General features: G+C 40.9%; 1 protein-coding gene across 1 annotated transcript in view; it reads left to right on the top strand.

Annotated features, from left to right (window-relative positions):
- Positions 1-3,721: 3,721 nt before the first annotated feature.
- LOC121002868 (macrophage mannose receptor 1-like) overlaps positions 3,722-23,753 on the top strand; it is a 92,753-nt gene continuing 72,721 nt past the window's right edge. The window contains exons 1-7 of the mRNA XM_040434497.1: positions 3,722-3,919; positions 5,811-6,206; positions 10,545-10,718; positions 17,219-17,380; positions 17,564-17,677; positions 17,865-18,008; positions 19,070-19,252. Coding sequence (XP_040290431.1) covers positions 3,853-3,919; positions 5,811-6,206; positions 10,545-10,718; positions 17,219-17,380; positions 17,564-17,677; positions 17,865-18,008; positions 19,070-19,252 — 1,240 coding nt within the window. The 5' untranslated portion in view covers positions 3,722-3,852. The remainder of the gene's footprint in view (positions 3,920-5,810; positions 6,207-10,544; positions 10,719-17,218; positions 17,381-17,563; positions 17,678-17,864; positions 18,009-19,069; positions 19,253-23,753) is intronic.

Raw genomic sequence — 23,753 nt, 5'->3', positions numbered from 1 at the left:
ATGGATTTGAAATGAAACGAACAAGATGTGCTTTACCTGCAGACTGTCAGCTTTAATTTGAGGGTATTTACATCCAAATCAGGTGAACGGTGCAGGAATTACAACAGTTTGCATATGTGCCTCCCACTTGTTAAGGAACCACAAGTAATGGGACAATTGGCTTCTCAGCTGTTCCATGGCCAGGTGTGTGTTATTCCTTCATTATCCCAAATACAATGAGCAGATAAAACAGTGGTTCTCAACCTTTCTAAAGCCGTGTCCCCTTAATACAGTTCCTCATGTTGTGGTGACCCCCAACCATTACATTTTTTTCCTTGCTACGTCATAACTAATTTTGCTACTGTTATGATGACCCACCAAAAACACGCACAGACACCAATACACCAAATGTTAATTCAAATACACAAGTATTCATTCATAAACACAGAACTTTAGCATAAATACAAAATATTTGTAAACCAAATAAATAACTTTAAAATAAATAATAAACAACAAATACCCCCTAAAAAATAAATCAGTGGTGCGCACAGTACCCCTCAAATAAATAACTCAGTGGTGCTTCAAGTCCCCCCCAAATAAATCAGAAGTGCTCAGGGTCCCCCAAATAAATAAATCAGCGGGGCTTCAGGTCTCCCCCAAATAAATAAATCAGCGGTGCATCAGGTTTCCCCCAAATAAATAAATCAGAAGTGCTCAGGGTCCCCCAAATAAATAAATCAGAAGTGCTCAGGGTCCCCCAAATAAATAAATCAGCGGTGCTTCAGGTCCCCCCCCCCCAAATAAATAAATCAATGGTGCTCAAGGTCCCCCAAATAAATAAATCAGCGGTGCTTCATGTCCCCCCAAATAAATTAAGCTTTGCTCAGCCAAATAATTAAAATAAAATTAGCCAGGCTCAGCCAGGCTCAATTAAATCATTGGTGGTAGTGGTGCTCAGCGGCGGTGTCATTAACGAAAAAACTCGGACCTCAGCAGACAGGCGGCCCGACTTACCCGTCCAGACGTCAGGCTCCTTCAAGCACAGGCAGTGATAGGACATCACTTCCTGTGCGTGAGTATAAGGGGCCGCTGCCGTTGTGCGGGCGACCCACAATAGGAAGCCTCAGGGGACCCCCCGGAAAGGGCCGATCGACCCCCAAAGGGGTCGCGTCCCCTAGGTTGAGAACCGCTGAGATAAAAGGTCCAGAGTTCATTTCAAGTGTTATTTGCATTTGGAATCTGTTGCTGTCAACTCTCAAGATGAGATCCAAAGAGCTGTCACTATCAGTGAAGCAAGCCATCATAAGGCTGAAAAAACTAAACAAACCCATCAGAGAGATAGCAAAAACATTAGGTGTGGCCAAAACAATTGTTTGGAACATTCTTAAAAAGAAGGAACGCACCCATGAGCTCAGTAACACCAAAAGACCCGGAAGACCACGGAAAACAACTGTAGTGGATGGCCAAAGAATTCTTTCCCTCCTAAAGAAAACACCCTTCACAACAGTTGGCCAGATCAAGAACACCCTCCAGGAGGTAGGTGTATCTTGCTAGTTTCATTTCAAATGCATTGTGGTGGTGTATAGAGCCAAAAATGTTAGAATTGTGTTGATGTCCCAATATTTATGGACCTGACTGTGTGTGTGTGTATATATATATATATATTATTTTTCTTTTGTAATTACACATTTATTTTGTGCCACACATTTTTTTACAATTGATAAAAAAAATATTAAATATATAAATTTTATTTAGCCTCTATTTTTGAAACATTTCTGCCAGGATTTGAACTCACAACTTTCTATATTAGAGCCAAGAACTTTAGCCACTACACTATACAGCTACATGTTAACCTGCACTGAAATATGAAATTATACTTCTGCTTTATAGGAATACTTACTACATGACAAACTACTATGATATTTTTCTGACTTAGTTTATCATTTAGCTTTATAGCTGTGTGGTTAAAGTCCTTGCCTCTAATGTAGAAGGTTGTGAGTTCAAATCATGGCAGAAACTTTTCAGAAATAGAGGCTAAATTAGATTTAAATACATTATGTGTCCGCAAGCATTGACTCGATATATGGACATAGCTATATATGGACTCCTAAGCTGCTGACTCACACTGTGGAATTCCCTCACTGTACAGCAATCTTCTGCATAGACCTCAGTGGGACCCGGCACCCTCCCCTCTTCAGAGCAGGGGGTGCCTGGTTTAATGCTCGGTTTCTCCCATTGACTTCCATTGTGCTCGGGTGCTCTGTAGAGCACCCGAGCATCGCAAAGTGTTCTACCCGAGCACTATGATGTTCGATCAACACTAGTCGCGGGGTGCCAGTGTCAGTGCACACAGACCAAGGTTTAGTGAAGGCCCCAGACCTGCCACTAGCATTTTCCAGCAGGCTGTACTTCTCTGGTGAATTATAGCACTGACAAAATAAATTGTGCTACAAGAATAAATGCAATGTATTTTAGAAGTGATCAAAAGATGTCTGGTTATAGACCCTTTGTGGGACTATTAGATATTTAAAAAAAATTAAAAACAAAGTAAAGTAACTAAGTAAAAAAATCCAAGTAAAAATAAAAAATACACTTTTTTCCACTGGAATTTTTTTTTGAAAAAATAAAATCACCTCTACCTATTTGATATTGTCTTATCTGCAATGACCCACACTACACAATTATCATGTAATTTATCAAGTATGATGAACACCGTAAAAAAAGAAAAAATGCCAGTATTGCTGCTTGTTTATTTGCCATAAAAAAAACCTATAAAAAGTGATCAAAAGCTGTTACTGTATATACCCCCAATATGATACGAATAAAAAAGATGTCCTGCAAAACTTTTAAACAGTTACTGTATGGGCCTTGGGATGTGGCGATGTAAAAACATTTTCATCTTATTAAAATAAGGAATTTTAATGTGCAAAAGTACTAAAACGTAAAAAAAAAAAGTATGTATTTGGTATTGCTTTAATTGTCCTGACCCAGAGAATAAAGTTATTTATGCTGAAAAATTCATGCAGAAAAATGTAGAACCTAAAAACTTTTTTTTCCCACCCCCCTCTGAGAAAGAGTTAATAAAAGTTAATTAGTAAGTTATGTGTACCCCCAAAATGTCACCATTAAAAACTACAACTTGTCCTGCAAAAAAAAAAAAAAGCTCTCCTACAACTATATCGATGGAAAAATAAAAAAGTTATAGCTTCTGGAAGGCAATAATGAAAAAATTAATAAAAATCACGTGGTCAGACCCAAGGCAGGCTGGAGTTAAAAGGGGGGGGGGGGGAGAGAAAGAGTGTACATTTTTTTTAAATTTACAAAATGAGAAAAAATCTTTTCATAAAAAATCCTTGTCTTGAAGACTAGAGGTTGTTATACAGTATACAAATTTTGGGGGCAAATGGAGCAACTTCGATTTGTGTAAAATCAATTTTGACAAATGTAATTTTTTTTTTTAAAATTATGAATCAGACATGAAACAAATTTCAAGAAATTCACTCATCTCTTCAGGATGTCCTGTATTCTATAGAAAGTTCTCTAAAAAATTACACTTTCCATATTTCATTCAACAGGATCATTTTGATGAGGAAATATCTTCTTAGAAAACACACAACGTGGTCTGAAGCCTATTACGTGAAGCCATGCTAATTGGTAATTTAGCTTATGAAAGCAAAGTTAGGACTGGGAGTTCCTGTTTGCTTTAAAGTTCCATGTGACAGGATATTTCTTTATCATTTAGAGCCACAACCTTCCCTGGATGTTGCAGTCTTCTTCCAAAAGTGAAGGGAAGGTTTGCTGCACAAGCAGGTTTAGCTTGGACTTCTGCAACTCTGACAATTTAATTTCAAACCAAGGAAGAAGAAGAATGAGATGGTTACAATGACTGCCTCCACCCTACTTATATTTCTATACCTTATCTGTCCATCCTATCAGCTGGGTGAGTTGAATGATATCTTTTTCCCTATGTTGTTGTTATAGATATTCTAGAAAAAAACTGAGAACAGTAGATATTATGTAATAGGTTTTATGCTGACTGTAGAAATCTAGGCTAGATAGAATACAAGCATATATATCTATAGCTCTTGTATACTTCATTTCAGTGTTCCTCCTCAGGACAGAAACTGTTCACTATGCAAATGGTAGAACTTGCAGGAACATAACAATATGGGGTCCAGCAGTTGCAGTTTTACTTTGGGCCTGGAGCCCAAGGGAGCTCAGAAGATCCTTCTGCTGTGTATGAGGGAGGCTAGTCCTATAATAGTTGAGGGCCCTAGCGCAGATGTAGCATTGGGACCCGGGAGCTTCAAGTTACACTTATAATATCTGACACTAGGGTCAAAATAATATGAAAAACACTTAATCTTGCATGTAAAAGCCATATCCTTCACTTTTCGTATTCAATTTGGCTCAGACCAACCTTTTCTATTTAAAAGTACAATAGATCCTACAAGCGGTTGCGAACTTCTTCCTCATGTCAGGTATCCTATTTATTGCTGCTTGTGAAAAATAGTAGAAAAAAAAGTAGAAACAAGCAGCACGCATAGGCATTGACATATTACATCTATAGAATCACTGCTTGGATATGCATGTGTTAAGAACACGTGTCTTTACAGAGCAGTACCCAAGATCTCTGCCCGGGGACTACTTTGAGCGTGAATTTCATCAGGTCCTAGCAGAAATGACACTTTGTGATCCGCTTATTGTTAAAGGACCCTTGTCCAAATCAGGGAACCCCTTTAAACTGTGTACTGTAATTAAGTTCTTGTCACTGAGAGGCTGAGATCTGAAGATCTGGACCTCTAGCCCATTCCCCAGGTGGAATTAAATGATGGACCACAACCACTGGCTCATTCTCCAGGTAAAATGAAATGATGGACAGAGAACACTGTCTCATTCCCCAGGTGGAATGAAATGATGGACCACAACCACTGGCTCATTCTCCAGGTAGAATGAAATGATGGGCCGAGAACACTGGCTCATTCTCCAGGTGGAATGAAATGATGGACCGAGAACACTGGCTCATTCTCCAGGTGGTATGAAATGATGGACCGAGAACACTGGCTCATTCCTCAGGTGGAATGAAATGATGGACCGAGAACACTGGCTCATTCTCCAGGTAGAATGAAATGATAGACCACCACCACTGGCTCATTCCCCAGGTGAATTGAAAAGAAGGACCTTGTAGTAAACATGGTACAGGTCTAGGAGAAAGGGGTCAGGAATATTTACAGAACTGATTTTAATTTAAAGGAATTCTATTGAGTTTGGTAAATATATTTTAAATACCACCACATGCCATGAGCTGTAACCTCATATAATATGAACTCCACAATTTTTGGGGGGATTTTTATTACCCTATTTATGGGATATATTCATAGATCTGCCTGTGTATATAGTGCAGTATGCTTCCTACCATTCCATTAAGTAGCTAAACACTTCTGGGTCCTAATGCAAAATCGGTAACAGCTCCTCCTCTTACCATGTGCCATTTATAATACTGGTATCTTCTTATGTGCCGTGGTAGAAGGCCTGTGTGCAACTTCTAACTCTGCGCCCGCTTTAGCTATGCCCCTTCCATCAAGACTAGAATAATATCTAAAGAAATGCAGCTAATTTGACTGGTCATCAGCACATGTAATAAAATAGTTTGCTTACTAACATGTATGTATAGATAATAACATATTAGATGTCACTGTCGGTTTATGGAATGACTGGATATCATAGACCCCATATATAAATGATCATTCATCATGTTCTTCTCCGCATATAACAAAAGAAAAAGCAATTTTTTTGTTAAAAAAATGATTTAAAAAAATCTTATGTTTCAGAATCGGACACATTTTTAATCTACAATGAAAACCACAAGAAATGTCTAGAAGCGAAGAATTCCATTATAGTGTCCGCTCAATGTAATGAGAAGTCTAATGAACAGACGTTTCGGTGGATTTCTAAAAACCAGCTCATAAATGTAGGGACATCTAAATGCCTGGCTGTATCCTCCGCAGCAGAATGGTCAGCAGTGACACTATACACATGTGATGGCAACAGTGACCTACAGAAGTGGGAATGTAAAAATGAGACTTTGTTTGGAATTGTGGGATCCAATCTTCACTTGAACTATGGTAACAAAAAAGAAGAGGTCGTACTCTATAAAGGCGTAGGATTTTGGAGCAGGTGGAAAATCTATTTGACTCCAGATGATTTATGTGTAAAGGCGTATGAAGGTGAGGAGAACATCTCTTCTGATTTTAATATTTACTGTACTTCTATTGGGTTAGTGTTATTGTAAATACTCAAGCATGTCTGCATCTATAGCAAAAGGGATACCTGGTACTGTGGTCTCCAATGTTGGCTTCTGGACTTTGTAAAACTATAACTCTTAACCCTAGTCTGTCTGGGCATGTTGAGTGTTATAGTTTCACCACCAATTGAAAGCCACTGTCCTAATACAAACTTTTAACCCGATAATTTTACCTCCTCCATAAATTAAAGTTCAGAGGTAGCTAACACCAATTGACTGAATACCTAGACCAGAAATCCCCAATCTTTAGTACTGGAGCTTGTGATCCATATTTAATATGTATCCACATAATAGATGATAAATGTATGATCAGTGTGGAACACTAAACCAATTACGCATCTGCCCTACCTCTCAGGGTCTATATGAGAGCCAAGTGCTGTACTCTGCTATCTCCATCACTCCCATAGACATTGAATGGAGCAGCAGGTCACATGTGTGACCATCACTCCATTGAAATGTCTCCCGAACAAGGGGCTTAGGACCTCCATTCTAGAGATCGGTGGGATACAACCTTTTGGACACTTCAGATGATTAATGTTTGCTATCAAATAGCCCCTTTATGTTTGGGGAAACATGAAATTACAAACATTTGTGCTTAAATCTGACACTCAGGGTTTCTGCAAGCTCAGGGAGATTCAGATGTTCAGCAAGTTAGCTCTTCAGATGCAGATATACTTAAGTGATAAAATTAGTAGAAGCGGTAAGGCATTTTTGTTTCTAAAGAAAATCGCTACTGCAGCATCCAAATTGGCTCTGTACGGGGGTCAAGATACGTCTTCAATATTGTCAGTGGATGTCATATGGTAGCCAGTGGATATGGTCATAACTCTACTCTCTGGGGCTTCAGAGAGGCTTAAAGTCTCAGACAGTAACATCAAAGCTTTGAACACTAGATCAAACAGAGGGTGGGTGCAAACCATATTTTGGGTTTAAAAGTTGATGCTCATATATAATGCCAAATACAGTGTCAGTAAACCTTTCTTCTTGGTGTTAACTGTTGAAGAAATATAAAGAGAGCCTTTGGGACATCATTCAGAGGCACTCAATGTATTTCATCTAATAAAGGTTCTTACGGTAAGTTCATCGCAGTGATAATTTAAAAGAAGAAAATTAGACTCCAGGTAAAGACAAAAAGACAAAAAGTTCTCTTATCTGAATTGTGTAATTCTAGACTATTTTTTGTGTTCTGTACTAAGCCCCAGCTGGTCAGGCCAACATGGCAAACAAGCAGCAATGTCATCAGTTCTGCATCACTGTAGAACTGTATGAAAATAAGGAAATCAGGCAGCACTCTCAGTTTAAAAATTTATATAATTTATTCATCCATGCTGTAAGCGCAAAGTTTCGGCTCTATACTGGAGCCTTTCTCAAGCCAGTATAGAGTCAAAACGTTGCGCTTCCAGCATGGGTGAATAAATTATATAAATTTTTAAGGTGAAAGTGCTGCCTGATTTCGTTCTTTTTGTAATTTTGGGTCAGTATTGGACCAACGGGCGTGCACCTCCATATCTTTTTCTGTTTCTTTTTTGTCCTGTGCTGCCGTTTTTTGAGCATTTGTAGAACAGTATGGTTATCTATGTTCAGGTCAGTAGAACAGTAGAAGATCCTGATGATACAACCATCACATAATCTTTAAAAACAGTCCTATATTTAATTGTTTTTGGAACCATAGACACATTTTCTATTAATTATGTGAGCGTCCATCTCTTAGAATGATTCTATGACTAAGACCTCGCAGGTCAAAACACATCAGAGAGATCCACATGGGAATTTGGAAAGCATTTTTGGATTTTATTCGATGGATCAGCCTCTTGTTTTGCTTCACATTTTCTATTAGCCAGATTGACTTTTACTCTGGACCTAACAAATTTACGACCATTGATTGGACACTTTCCATGGTGAGAAAAGCATGTTCTGTCAGATGATGAGTTTTATCATAATTATGATCGATAGTGGTCTGACTGCAGGTAAGGATCTGTATTTATCGTTCTATTTACATGGGATTTTGTCCCAGTTTTCTTGCGGTAAAACTGGGATGTGTGAACACAGCCTTTACAGCCAGTCTAAAAGCCAGATGCAATTACTGGATAGCGGTATTGCTCATGTTCTTTAGCACTTCCCTTTACATCTAAAAAATTGACATCAAATTATCTTAACTGAGCTCCTAAAGTACACTGGAAGAGTTAGCTTTTCCAATATCATTTTACTGAACATTGCTAAGAAGACAATGTTCAGTCATCTCTGCAATCTTTGTGCAGACACTGAACAAGCAGGGACATTTGGAAGACATCAGCTCTGAAGGCTTCAAATATGAGAATGCAGCTCTGGATTATACTGTAACTGTAGGCTGTAACTAAGGATAGGCACAAGATAAGGTGGATGTTACCATATACAGTATACAATATTTCAAATGGTTATCTTAGATGGACATTCCCTATAGCTGTTATATCAGTTTCCATCACTGTATATCAGGATTGACTGTAGAAAATCTGATCAGGTATTATATTATTCCAACTTGAAGTGGTCAGGTTGATTTGCTTGAGTATATACACAAACGTACTATATAGTAATGAATGCTGGATGGAGAGCTGTGACCATTGTCTAGTATAGCATTGAGTATGAAGACATGGACAGTAGGGTATGCTATGTGAATAGCTATTGTCAATGGCCAACATGTCAGGGCCCACTGGGCTTGCTGTGCCCTCAACTATGTAGAAGAACATATTCTACAGTTGTCAAACTGAGGATAGGATCAGTGAGGGTCTACTATGACTAACATACACCCTGATAATGGATCCACATCAGTACTCTACCAACTGTGAACCAATGCTACACAGCGTGGATCAAGTGATTATAGCAGGTTGAAGAAGCAGCAAAGAAGATTTATAGTATTAAAGGGAACCTGTCACCTCCAAAAACCATCCCAAGCCAGCAGTACCTGACAGTAGCCAGCAGCGCGTTTCCGACGATAATTTTCTTCCTGAAGGCCGATGTGGCTAAAGCTTCTCTAGTCATGCTTGAAGTCAAGGGGGCAGCGGCCTCCTTGCTTCAAGTCACGGTAACCACGCCCCCTTCCCTGCCCCTTCGCTGTGACTGACAGCCGGCAGTTCGGCTGGCTTTGCCGAACTCTCTGCATAAGCGCTGTCAGTCACAGCGAATGGGAAGGGAAGGGGGCGTGGTTACCGTGACTTGAAGCAAGGAGGCCGCTGCCCCCTTGACTTCAAGCATGACTAGAGAAGCGCGCCGGAAGGGGATAAAAGAACGTTTTCTGAGCTTTAGCCGCATCGGCCTTCAGGAAGAAGATTATCGTCGGAAACACGCTGCTGGCTACTGTCAGGTACTGCTGGCGGCATGGGATGGTTTTTGGAGGTGACAGGTTCCCTTTAAAGCAAAAGAAACATGCCAAATATAACGAATCAAAAAGTTTTGGAAAAAATCAAGGTCAACGTAGCAATTTTTTTTTTTATAAAACTATGCAACATCAAGGATGGTAGACCACTGGATGAAATGCTCATCAGCTTTGAGAATTAATCGGTGCGTTAGCTGTGAATTCTCTGCTATTGATCTATGTAGTACACCAGAAATTCTTCTATTCCTATGACTGCCTTCTTCAAAAAATCCCTAATCCACCATTTCTTTATGGCAGCTTCTAGTAACTTTCTGGATGAATACGTTTAGCTACAACTGTTGAGTTTGGGATGTTTATTATAAATTTTGAAAGTAGTCATGTGGGTTGGCTTCACTTCAGTTGAGGTCACTCAATATGGTGGAGCTCCACAGTCCATATCTATGGAACCCCATACAGTCTAATGCTACTGTACCTCCATCTGGAGCTCAGTGACCTGGTTCACTAGACCCTCAAATGTAGATGGACTTCTTTTCTGCAGCTTAAAATTTACCTTTATGTCCTTGCCTCCGTATCCTCAAATCATCTTCTACTTCCTATCTGTTCTACATCATAGATAGATAGATAGATAGATAGATAGATAGATAGATAGATAGATAGATAGATAGATAGATAGATAGATAGATAGATAGATAGATAGGAGATAGTTATACAGTATATTAGATAGATATGGAATAGATAGATATGAAATATATAGATATGAAATAGAAAGATAGATAATAGATAGATATAGATAGATATTGTTTCTTATGCCAGATACTTTCCCTGTAATATTCTGTATTTATTAATATGTATACATTACACAACTTTTACTATGATCCATTATGACCAATGATAATATTGGATTTTCCGCAGAGATTTACCCTTTAAAAGGCAATGCTAATGGCCAGCCCTGTGTGTTCCCCTTCAAGTATGACAACAAATGGTATGCGGACTGTACAACTGCTGGACGATCGGATGGAAGACTCTGGTGCTCTACAACGGTAGAATATGGAAAGGAGAAACTGTACGGATTCTGCCCATCTAAATGTGAGTGATAAACTGATTTACTGTGTAGTCTTGAACGCGAATATTCTAATCGTGAATTTTTATTGCGAATATTGGCACTTCGAGAATTTGTGAATATCTATAATATAGTGCTATATCTTCATATTCGCGAATATTCTAGATTTTTTTTCATCAGTACCCATGATCCCTCACGGCTTCTTGCTTGTGGGCCAATGAGAAGGCTGCAATATCTTTGACTTTAGGAGTAGTGTTGATCGCGAATTTTCGTATCGCAAATTTTTATCACAAGTTTTCTTATTGCCGGTTTTTGCAATCAAGAATATTCGCCGAAATATTTGCTAAATATTGCAAATTCGAATATATTGCCCCTGCCGCTCATCACTGTTACTGTGAGACCATTTGACTCGACACTTTGTAACTTTTCCTCTGGATATTTATACATTTTTGTTTCACATTTAAAGGGATAGTTCGGCTACAACAAATTTTCCCCTATTATGGGTATGGGGGTCCCCAGTATGATAGGAGTGTTGGTTGAGTATGGGCACTGCTGCTACATTCATCTACAGTGGATGAAAATAAGACAGAGATAAATCATTTCAGAACTTTTTCCACCTTTAATGTGACCTATAAACTGTACAACTCAATTGAAAAACAAACTGAAATCTTTTAGGTGGAGGGAAGAAAAAATATCAAAATAAAATAATATGGTTGCATAAGTGTGCACACCCTTAAACTAATACTTTGTTGAAGCACCTTTTGATTTTTTTACAGCACTCAGTCTTTTTGGGTATGAGTCTATCAGCATGGCACATTTTGACTTGGCAAGATTTGCCCACTCTTCTTTGCAAAAACACTCCAATTCTGTCAGATTGCGAGGGCATCTCCTGTGCACAGCCCTCTTCAGATCACCCCACAGATTTTCAATCGGATTCAGGTCTGGGCTCTGGCTGGGCCATTCCAAAACTTTAATCTTCTTCTGGTGAAGCCATTCCTTGGTTGATTTGGATGTATGCTTTGGGTCGTAGTCATGCTGAAAGATGATGTTCCTCTTCATGTTCAGCTTTCTAGCAGAAGCTTGAAGGTTTTGTGCCAATATTGACTGGTATTTGGAACTGTTCATAATTCTAGCTTAACTAAAGCCCCAGTTCCCACTGAAGAAAAACAGCCCCTTGGCATGATGCTGCCACCACCATGCTTCACTGTGGGAATGGTGTTCTTTTGGTGATGTGCAGTGTTGTTTTTGCGCCAAACGTATCTTTTAGAATTATGGCCAAAAAGTTCAACCTTGGTTTCATCAGACCATAACACCTTTTCCCACATGCTTTTGGGAGACTTCAGATGTGTTTTTGCAAAATGTAGCCTGGCTTGGATGTTTTTCTTCGTAAGAAAAGACTTTCGTCTTGCCACTCTACCCCATAGCCCAGTCATATGAAGAATACGGGAGATTGTGGTCACATGTACCACACAGCCAGTACTTGCCAGATATTCCTGCAGGTCCTTTAATGTTGCCGTAGGCCTCTTGGTAGCCTCCCAGACCAGTTTTCTTCTCGTCTTTTCATCAATATTGGAGGGACATCCAGTTCTTGGTAATATCATGTTGTACCATATTTTCTCCACTTGATGATGACTGTCTTCACTGTGTTCCATGGTATATCTAATGCTTTGGAAATTCTTTTGTCCCCTTCTCCTGACTGATACCTTTAAACAATGAGATCCCTCTGATGCTTTGGAAGCTCTCTGTGGACCATGGCTTTTGCTGTGGGATGCGACTAAGAACATTTCAGGAAAGACGAACTAGAGCAGCTGAACTTTATTTAGGGTTAATCAGAAGCACTTTACTTGATGGCAGGTGTATGCTGACTCCTATTTAACAGGAATCTGAATGTGATTGCTTAATTCTGAACACAGCTACATCCCCAGTTATAAGAGGGTGTGCACACTTATGCAACCACATTATTTTAGTTTTTTTTAATTTTCTTCCCTCCACCTAAAAGATTTCAGTTTGTTTTTCCATTGAGTTGTACAGTTTATAGGTCACATTAAAGGTGGAAAAAGTGCTGAAATGATTTATCTTTGTCTCCTTTTTTTACATCGCAGAAACCTGACATTCTAACAGGGGTGTGTAGACTTTTTATATCCACTGTATGTGGCACTGCTGGCTATAGCCGAGTACAGCACTCAGTCATCTCCAGCAGTCCCACAGAGTTTGAATAAAGTTGCAGTACACATGCTCGACCACCACTTCATTCATATGGGACCACAGGACCCCCATTCTCCTGATAGGTGGGGGTCCAACTAGTCGGACCCTCACAGATCTAAAAGTTATCCCCTTTCCATTGGATACAGGATAACTTGTATTTATTTATTTATTTATTTATGTTATGCACTTATATAGCGCTACTATATTCTGCAGTGCTTTATAGACATTAGCATTGTGCTGTCCCCAATGGGGCTCACAATCTAAGGATCCATAATATACCTATAAGTAGGAGCTGCCACCTCTCCTGACAACTCTACTTTAGTAGTAAACGTTTTGTGATGTCACATGTCGTAGGCATTTTACTCAAAAACTGTTACAATGTATATGCTTGTCAGCGGAGCGAGTTAATGCTTGCCGGAGATACAGTTGTTATTTTAGGCCCGGACAATGCTCATTAGCAGCATAACATCAAACATCTGCTTCGGTCATTCACCTCTATTAATGTATCTGTCAACACCAGATCCAGATCACCATGTTTCCATGTTTCCTACATGTCAGTATGTTCTCCGCCTCTAATGGTGTTTATGTGGCATCCAATTATCCTAAAGCTGAATTACGGTACTCACATGTACTATTTTCTATATATATATTTTTTTTTTTCATTTTCTGTCACAGATGTTTCATAATAATAAATGGGAATAGGATAAGGTACTTTTTCTCAAAACTGAAGCAGAGCCTGTCCCTGTTTTTTTCTAGTGTTTTGACAATAATGGGTTAAACACATTCACAACCAGTATGCATGAACACTTATTTACTTTCTATAGTAGAAGTTCTAGGAATATTTTTTTTTCCTAAAGAGGTTGTCCTATTACAACAACTTACTGTATACACTATTTACCAGCTATGGGATACATGTCTGATGTGTGGGGGACCGACCTCTCGGGAACCGATAATGAGCACTTGTACTCAGCATTCCCATAGAGTTAAATGGAGTGGCGGACACGCTCCTGCTGCTTCATTTAAATGGAGAGTACAGGTCCCCATTCTTATAATCGGCAGGGGCCCCAGTGGTCGGACCCCCACGAACAGACCATGTGGACAGTATATCAGTTGTCATAATGGAACAACCCCTTTAGGCAACCATACGTGTAAGAGCAAAGTTGCTGATTTTGGTGGGACTGGCTGACCATCTTATGCATATGGGGTGTGTTGACACTCCCCTGACAGGTGACATCAGAAGAAAGAAGGATCAGCCATTTTGAATTTCATCATGCCCGATAAATTGTTCTCAAATGGTTGATAAGTCACCTCCAAAAGTGTCGGGCAGAGGCTTATTCCCATCATCCCCATTCAAAACACATGCACGCTCAGACAAAATAAGAGTGCGTGAGGAGTAGGAATAGCTGTGTTAGATGGATAGCTATGTATGGCCACTTTTAGGCTGGATTCACATGTAGGCTAAGACAGTTTATTACCATCCCTACCTCTGGCCACTGCACACACTGCGCTCAGCAATGCCACTTGCTGTAATAGTCCTGGTGGATCACGTAATAGCAGCAATAGTTGGTGGGTCTTAGCAGGCTCATAACAGCTCTATATTGTAGTTAGCAAGATTGGATTACCTCCTGTAAACCCCAAAAAACGCATTGCTAAAAAAAGTTCAAAATCTGCTTAAAGATTTGCCGCTTCTACAGAAAAAAAAAATCCACATGAAACTTGAACAATGCCGATGTACAGTTTGGACCTCTAGATTTCTATTGGTTCCCTTTTTGCAGACCTATACAAATTGGGTCCATAATATGGCTGCGGGCACACGGCGTGTCCCTATTATGGTCCACAAAAGCATGTGCATTCCATATTTTTCTCGATCCCATCAATAGAAAGGGGTATTTGCATCAGCAGATATGGACAGGAATAGGACCTGTCCTGACATTTGCAGATTGGGCGCACAGAGCCCTTAGGGTCCATTCTCACGTCCGTATGTGTTTTGCAGATCCGCAAAACACGGACACCGGCAATGTGCATTCTGCGGACCACACATCGCCGGCACTCTCATAGAAAATGCCTTTTCTTGTCTGCAATTGCGGACAAGAATAGGACATGTTCTATTTTTTTGCTGAACGGAAGTGCGGATCCGCAAGTGCGGATTCGGACAGCACATTCCGGCCCCATTGAAAATGAATGGGTCCGCACCTGTTTCGAAAAATTGCGGAACGGATGCGGACCCATTTTGTGGATGTGTCAATGGACCCTTAGGCTGGAGTCGTGCAAATTTGTTATGCAATTGTTTTTTTACGGTAATGACAGAAGTGGATCCTGAAGAAGAATTATAATTCATTCCTTTATGTTTCCAATTCTACTTGAAACCATTGCTATCTTTAGCTAAAGAAAAAAAAAAAAACCTGTGTTTGAAAAAAACCCAGTGTGAAGCAACCCTAAAAAAGTTACAGAATTAAAAAACAAAAGTACAGAATTACGTTGTTTTTAAAAAATATATTTTTCTTTACAATCGGATACATGTTTTATTTGTTTATTTATTCTTTTGGTTTCTTATATCATTGAAATTTTGTTTTGATATAAAAAAAAGTAAAAACGAGCTTTTTGTGCCCTGACATTCTGCGTCTGGTACAATGACACCTTATTAAAGGCTGTTTTTTTATACTGAAGGAGGAAGTGACCTTCGGGGCTGGTCAGAAAGTGAGCGGTTTCCCTTTTCCTGTTCTGCATTCATGCTTAGCTGTCCAGATTATAACAAGGAAAGGGGTCAGAGTAAACAATAGTCGACAAAACGAAATCCTTTCACGTGTCACACTGTCAGTGCGGCTTCCTCCGCTTCTAAAGGGAGCTACCAGATAATTGGTTGCGGTCTAGCTATCCAGGGCTGACTTTTTAGAATAACCTTTGGCAACAGCAATAAAACTGCAGCTATTTTTTATTTTTTTCAAAATGCGTTTTTAGGGTATTTAGTAAAAGTTTGAATGGTTTGAGGCTTGTGGATGTATAACATTACCTATAGCATTAGTAAATCTGGGCCATTGAATGAATTACATTCAATGGCCCAGATTTACTAATCCTAGATGTGGCATAAAAGTAGGGGGTAATGTATCAAGTGTGATGCCCCAGAAAAGTGCAGTGAATTTGCCTAGTTTGTTGGTGGAGCGGTTTGTGCCATGCCTATCAAGTGGTGACTAGATGTTTTGCGAGCATAGTTACATTTTTAGCTAGATTTAGCATTGCAACTTTTTGCAAAAAGTCCAAAGTGTACTCCAGCCTGGTGGCGTAAAATCTGATGGAGCCTTGGTAATAAATTTAGACTGAAAAATCCATGGGTATTTTGTGCGACAATTTTTTAGTTTTTATTGTTGTGCAACATTTTGTAAATTTGTTGCCAAAATCTGTTTTCAAGCAAAGCAGTAAAAAATAGTGTATATAAAAGCAAAAAGTTGCATATTGATATATTACCCCTATTTATGAGAGAATGAGAGCAAAACTGAATCATGCTAGTTTTGATATGCATGGTGGAAACGATCGTGGGTGTGATGCATTAAGCTTGTCATGACAATTCCTTAAAACATTAATAACATATTATTATATGAATGAATATTGTTAGATCTGATACAATGCGAAACTATTTAACGGAAGAACGGAACATCTGGCCCCTAATAGAACAGTCCTATCCTTGTTTGTAATGCGGACAATAATAGGACATGTTCTATTTTTCTATTTTTTGCGGAACGTAAATACGGACATACGGAAACGGAATGCACACGGAGTAACTTCCGTTTTTTTTTTGTGGATCCATTAAATAAAATGGTTCCGTATACGATCCGCAAAAAAAGGTCCATACCAAAATAATGCTCCATCAGGGTCTACGTAAAGCTGAGGAGGTCCATAGCAAAATACTGTTCCTTCTAGTCTCAGTTAACCACCCAATCTGGGACAGGAGGGCTTGGTGCTTTTTTGCCCTCCAGTTTTTTCTATACTCTTTGAGTAGATTCATCACACCGGGGTTTGTGTACAGTGTAGGACCTATGGAGAGGGCATCTCTGCACACAGTCTCACAATTCACTAAAATGAAGAGATGTAGCCAACCTGGTCTGGACCTCCTCTCTCTAAAAGGTCCATTATACGCTCATGGTCAGAATCTCTATCGTATGTATGTCAATCCATTCCTGCCACCGGCCTGTTTGTTAATGCATCTCTCCAAAATCCTCCAATCCACCATTATCCATAAAAAAGTGGCCAAACAAATGGGTACCTGATAGAAAGGAGAGAAAAGGACTGAAAGGCATTATTAAAATGCTCAATGTTTTCTTCTCAGCCACGTCTAACAACTTCTGGATAACTGATTCAGTTACTGGCGTCAACTATCAGATTAACTCCGATTCAGCCCTCACTTGGTACCAAGCCAGGAGAAGCTGCCAGCAGCAAGACGCAGAACTGCTGAGTATAACCGAGCTACACGAGCAATCCTTCATCTCAGGTGAGAACCGAGATCAGAATTGGAAGGGATACTTTACAGACCTAAACGAGTAGAGATATTTCATGTGCGATGAATGTTGTAGGATATCTACCAACCAAATGACTCGCTTACCTGCTAACGTCAAAGTAGCGTACCATGTGCCGTAACTGTCTGCAGGTTGAATTTTGTTAATTACTATTCCAGGATTAACAAATACCCTCACTGCAGTCCTATGGATGGGGCTCAATAGTCTGGACTTCAATGCTGGCTGGAGATGGGACAGTGGAGGTCCTTTCCGGTATCTGAACTGGGTTCCAGGTGAGGTTCATTTTGGATGATAATTGGTAAAGAACAACTTATTTATCTAGTCTTCATTTAGCAAATTGGCCAATTATAAACTTTGCTTGGCGCATCAGATTCATGGAGATGGACATTTTCAGAAGCTCAAGTGATCACATGGTGAAGATATGTCCTTGTGATGCAAACATTTTGTCCTTTGCTATAGGAAACCCATCGACAGAACCTGGGATAAACTGCGCAGCACTAAATCCTGGGAAAAGTGGCAAATGGGAAAGCAGGGAATGTGCGCAAAAAGTGGGGTATATCTGTAAGAAAGGCAACAGCTCCGCTTCTTATGTTCCTCCTTCAGGTAAGAAAAAAAGAATCCAAGCAAAATCCCCCTGAAGCATTTACAGAATTAGGCTCATGCACAAGACTGTGTCCATTTTGTGGTCCTCGGGCTGTCCGCTTTTTTTTGCAAACCCATCAACCTGAATGGGTCCGTTCTCCGCATTTTGCAGACATATTCTACCTTTTTGCGGAATGGACATACGGATGTGGAAAGCGCACGGATGATCTGTGTGTGTGCTTTTTGCATCCGTATGTCCATTCCGGAAAAGTTGTCCTATTTGTGGCCTCAAAATGTGGATCACGGACCCATTGAAGTCAATGGGTCTGCAGAAAATGTGGCTGCAACATGGATGTCACATGGATGTCATCAAAATACATATGGTTGTGTTCATGAGGCCTTAAAGAGGAGCTTTCACCTCTCCTGACCTGTCTGTTTTAGTAACTACTTGTATTCTAACTTTATGCTGTGCCATTCCTTTATTATTCCTTCTAGAAGTAATGAATATATTGCTAGCAGTTTACAATGAAGGTCCAGCTGGGTGTTACCAGTTGGGGGTGCGTCCCTGCACAGTATGACGCCATCCTATGAGTGCTGCTACTGTCAGACTGTGCAGGAACACCCCCCCCCCCAACTGGTAACACCCAGCTGGACCTTCACTGTAAACTGCCAGCATTTCATTGATAAACTTCTAGCAGGAATAATAATAGAATGGCACATCAAAGAGTCATAAGAAAAGATGCTCCAAAATAGTTATTACATGGGGAATGCAAGTAGTTATTAAAACAGACCTGTCAGGAAAGATTGTCTGAAATTATTTTTCACAATATTTGTCAATGGTCAACTGCATTTATTTGAATGGGACTGAACTGCAATGCCAGTTGTAGCCCATGAACAATAGAGGCGCTGTTTCTAGGAAATACGCTAGGTTATACAGTTCTCATGAGGATGTACTCCATAGAAATTTTTGGTCCCAATAAAATGTGGTTACAGGGTAAGCCTGGAGTATTCTAATGATAATGTCAGCCATAAATGCTACTCTAACTTTTTCGTGGTCATACATGGTCATTCATCTTTTACAGGGATCAGTGAAACCATTTCTTGCCCGGCCTCCTGGTTACCCTATAATGGATACTGTTATACTCTGCTTAAAGAAGCTAAGATGTGGAAGGACGCCATGTTGTCTTGTAGGAAAGAGGAGGGGGATCTTGCAAGTTTGCACAATATTGAAGAATCAAGCTTTATCATCTCAGAGTTTGCATTTGGTAAGTAGTTATCATAAGGCTCAGCATTTTATACTGAAAACCTATCTACGAGAGTCCCTCGTTGTCTGACTGGTGGAGGTCCCAACTCCAGGACCTTAATCCATCAGCAAAATGAGGCATCAGAAGAGCTGGATCGCTGCAACCATTCCTGACATAGCAGTATAGGCAGGACAGGGACTGCAGCACGTCAGTGAGTGCCGCTGCAATACTGCCTAATTGTTCTGAATGGTGTGGTTTCCAGGGGTGTAAAATCCTTGAAAAAGCACAGGTACGTCTACATAAGACGTAAAAGTACGTTTGCCGAGAAGGTCCTTGTACTGAGTGAAATACAAAGTGAAAAACTCAAATTCAGCAAATTTTATGCAACTTATGGATCAGATTTGATAACATTGCATCACTCTAATATGATGCTAAGCTAAAAGTCCTACATGTCAGCTCTTAGCTTAGCGGAGCAGGCAGAAGCAGGAGCCCGCTCCGCTCAGCTAATCTTGGCATAGTACATGGTCACAGGGTACCCATGTGCTATGCCAGGAGTTAGTAAACCTCTGGGGGCATGGGCAGGAGCAGAAATATGCGACCCTGCCCGTACTCACCGCTCTCTGCTGCAGCCCCATTTATAAAGTGTCTACAGCCTGTACTCCGTACACCGCTGAGCTGTCATTAGGGATATATTATAAAAATTTTACTCAAGTTTAGTTACTCTTTAAGGTGTTCCATTCAGTCCTATTGCTACAGGTGTATAAAATCCAGCATCAGCCATGCAGTGTACCATAACAGAATGTAAAAGAAGCGCCAGTTAGTAATGACCGAAGTTTTCAAAAATTTGATTCGGCCACTTTGCCGAACTTCGACAAGAATTTCGATTAGTTGCGAATTACTTTGTAAAGAACAGCATTCCATTGTATGGAGCGAGCGCAATGATGGGGAACGTCAATCGCGCCAGCCCCCTCATTTAATCCTTCAGATGCCACGTTCAACACTGATGGCGGCATCTGAGAGTCACATTCCTATCAGGGGATTAATCAGGGGTTAAAAACTAAAAAATACATATCCATTTGATCACAGAGAGGCCGTTTCGGCCATCTTGATTGAAGAAAACACACCAAAACTCTAGTGCACTGACGTGATGACCTCACCCCGCCCACGACAGCCTTTCCGCAATCAAATGGATAAGGTATGTTTTTTTTTTTACTGCCATTTCAGGAAAAATTGATTTGTTACCATGAAGCGCCAAGAAATTAAAATTTGTGGCGAATCAAATTTTTTCGGAAATTAGGATTGAATTCCACTAGTGCTAGTATATAATGCTCCCCCTGTAAGGCCAGTATAAAATGCTCCCTTGTAGTGCCAGTATATGATGTTCCCCGTTCTCCCTGTAGTTCCAGGATATGTAAACCTCCCCTGCCCATTCGTAGTGCCAGTATATATTTCATCACCCCATAGTGCGAGTATATAATGCTCCCCCTGTAGTGCACCTCATTGTGTCAATATGTATAATGTTCCCCCTATAGTTCCAGTATATAATGCTCCTCCATAGTGCCAGCATATTATGCTCCTCTGACCGTAACTACCATAGCGGCAGACCATGCGACTGCTATGGGGCCCAGGGCAAGAGGGGGACCAGTTGGGATTATCTCCTCTTCTACTGGGGTGAAAACTTAGTCAGGACTCTACACTCTAAAGAAACAACTTTTAGCAAACGAGGCAGTGGAAAAATGGCCCATGGGTCATTGAAAGGGGTTTAGGCGGAAACCCTTCTATCTTGTGTAGAGGGCCTGGTTTGATCCTTGCTATGGGGCCCTTGCTTCTCTATGTAGTGTCAGTATACAATACTCCCATTGTAGTGCCAGTATATTATGTTTTCCCATAGTTCCAGTATATAATGGGCCTCTGTAGTGTCAGCTTTATATAATGCTTCCCTCTCTCCACCCTGTAGTGCCCCGAGTAGTGCTGATGTTCCATATTAGAAAATAAACAGTCACCTTACTCTAGGGTGGCCAGAGGTCCGGTTTTAGGCCAGACAGTCCGGCTTTCAGACTCCCTGTCCTTCGTCTGCCGCAGGGCCTGGACAAACACAGGGATGTTCTTTTGAACAGGTCACTCTCAGACAGCAGCACTGGGCTGTCTGAGCGTGAGCTGCAGGGAGAAAGTCACCCTCCCTCCCACCACTGCAGCTGACAGAAGTTGATTTTTACCTTCATTTTTTAAATCCCAGTCGGTTGTGGAGTGGGAGGGGTGTGGCCTAACCGAGTCGGGGGCATTGTTAGTGGGGGCGGGGTTTTCTAAGTCCGTCTTTTGAGGGTGGCCACCCTATCTCACTCCCATTCCTCATCTCTGTCTGCAATACAGGCCAAGTTGCCATGTCTTGGTGCAGAAGGTTCAGATGACATCACTGTTCCTGTGCTGGGTCTTGCACAATTACATGATCACACGACACCCAGCGAAAGAAGTGCTAGCGGTCTCTCTTACGGTGTTATGAGAGTTTTTAGAGTTTTTTTAATGACTCCAGTTGTATTTCAGCAACGAGGGACTAAGTCTACCTATGTAGAAGGTGATGGTGGACCCCAGGTGTAGGAATGCCAGAGTGGTATAAGGGTTGCCTATAGTGTCCCATTAGGTGCGGCTTTGCACTTGTCACGGTGCTTCTACATGGATACCCTGGAACCCCAAGCATGGTCGTCAGCAAAAGTGTTGATAGGGTGAATAGGGATTTGTAGAATAAATGGAGTCCAGACTTTTATTGAAGTTGAAACAGCTTTACTTGAATAAACTTGCATCAGGGAACAACTTTCCAACTTTGTCTTGGTTATCAGCAGATTTTGGCATTATTTCTGGCAGGCAAACACATTCAGCTCTGTACATCTGTACTCTCTCAGCTCTGCTATGCTGGCTGAATTAAATGGGAACGTTTTCCTTTTGCTTTCTGCTGCAACTTAGCTCTCTGTAGTCTGACTTGGTCTTTATCTTTATCTGTATCTTTCTCTTTATCTCTGTCTTTATTCAGGGAATCTTTTTTCCTGACTTTGGAGGCACTCAGCTTAGGCCTCTGGGCCCAACAGAGCAGAACAAGCTCTGCTGGCCGGAACACAGCCTTCCCCTTACAGGGCGTTTCATTCCCCCCTACTTAAGAGGCAAGTCGTCCTCGGCTCGTGCTTAGGATACATAAAATATGCTCTCAGGCTACCTACAAATACAAAGTGCTGGATGAGAATACTGACCTACTAACATTTAAGACGGCTACCTCTAGGTTCCTACCCGTATGAGTAGGGTGTCTATTCACAGTTTGCCCTCTCAGTAATAACCAGTGAACCAAATAAGACTACACAAAGCGCTCAAATACTCTCGGGTGGATACCGAGCCCTAGAACCATTGGAAGCATGGGGGTGTCATATACTGTAATCCCTCCACGATGCTATGAAATGCCCGCAAATAGAAGGGTGGCTTTATCCTGTAATCCCTTCCAACACCAAGGTCTTATAATGCTTTATGCTTCGTAACCTTGATATCTAAACAGGTAGCTACACACAAATGCTTCTCAAGGCTGTACGCTAGGCCTTAGGACCCAAATAACCTTGGCTCAACACAAGGTTCTCAAACATATACACATTTGGAGGATGAGGCTAGGCACTCCAATATCTCCATACACATAATAGCAGCAGGTAGTGGGGTAGAGGTTGATCTAGTTAACAAACAAGATTATGAACTTGGCCGCATATTTGATTGGAGCAATGGAAATAAAAAAAGACAACAGAGAAGAAGGTTTGGACGTCGCCAAAAGAGTGACTATTGGACAAGCGAGTCTGACTCAAGTTTGTCAGAAGAGTCGAGTCAACCAAAACCCGATCTGAATAGGGCGGAAAACAGCCTTTTAGAAAATGTGTCAGAAGGAGCCGGCAAAAAGTCAAGACAAGGAGAAATCAGAAAAACGGGACGCACGAGGAAACGAGTGTCCTGGAGGAAATAGCTACCTCCTCTACTCCTGACGCACAGTCCACCAATGAGAATTTGGTGGTGAATTTGACGGGGCGCGAGCTGCCCTCGGGCTGTACACGAGCCCTGAGTAGAGGGCTCGGGTACAGCCTGACTGAGCAGTTCAACCCCGTCACATTTGAAATTGATTTGTTTAAGGCTGTTAGAAAATTGTACCTGCACAAGATGTTTAATAATACACCCCAGGGAGCAGTCCCTAGGACAGAGGGGCAACGACCAGTTTTCCCCGACCCAATGGCGTTTTTTGTGTCTACTAAGTTTAATGCAACTGAACTTCAATGTCTAGATTTTCTCTCTGAGGGCAGTCTAGCGATTAAAGAAGTATTACCAGATGGCATAACCACCTTCACAGGTGGGGTTAGGTCCACATTTTGCCCCCCTATGCCCGCCGGGACCAGCATGGACATCTTTCACCATCAGGTGAAGAAGAATGTACGTGCTGTTATGTATCCTAGAGCACAGGATAATGTCAGTAGTGAGGAGCGACAAGCTCTAAACTGGCTCAGTGCAC

Source organism: Bufo bufo, chromosome 5 (assembly GCF_905171765.1).
Source record: "Bufo bufo chromosome 5, aBufBuf1.1, whole genome shotgun sequence".
NCBI classification, from domain to species: domain Eukaryota; kingdom Metazoa; phylum Chordata; class Amphibia; order Anura; family Bufonidae; genus Bufo; species Bufo bufo.
The sequence above is the reverse complement of the archived record's forward strand: the minus strand, read 5'-3'. Positions and strand labels throughout refer to the sequence as shown.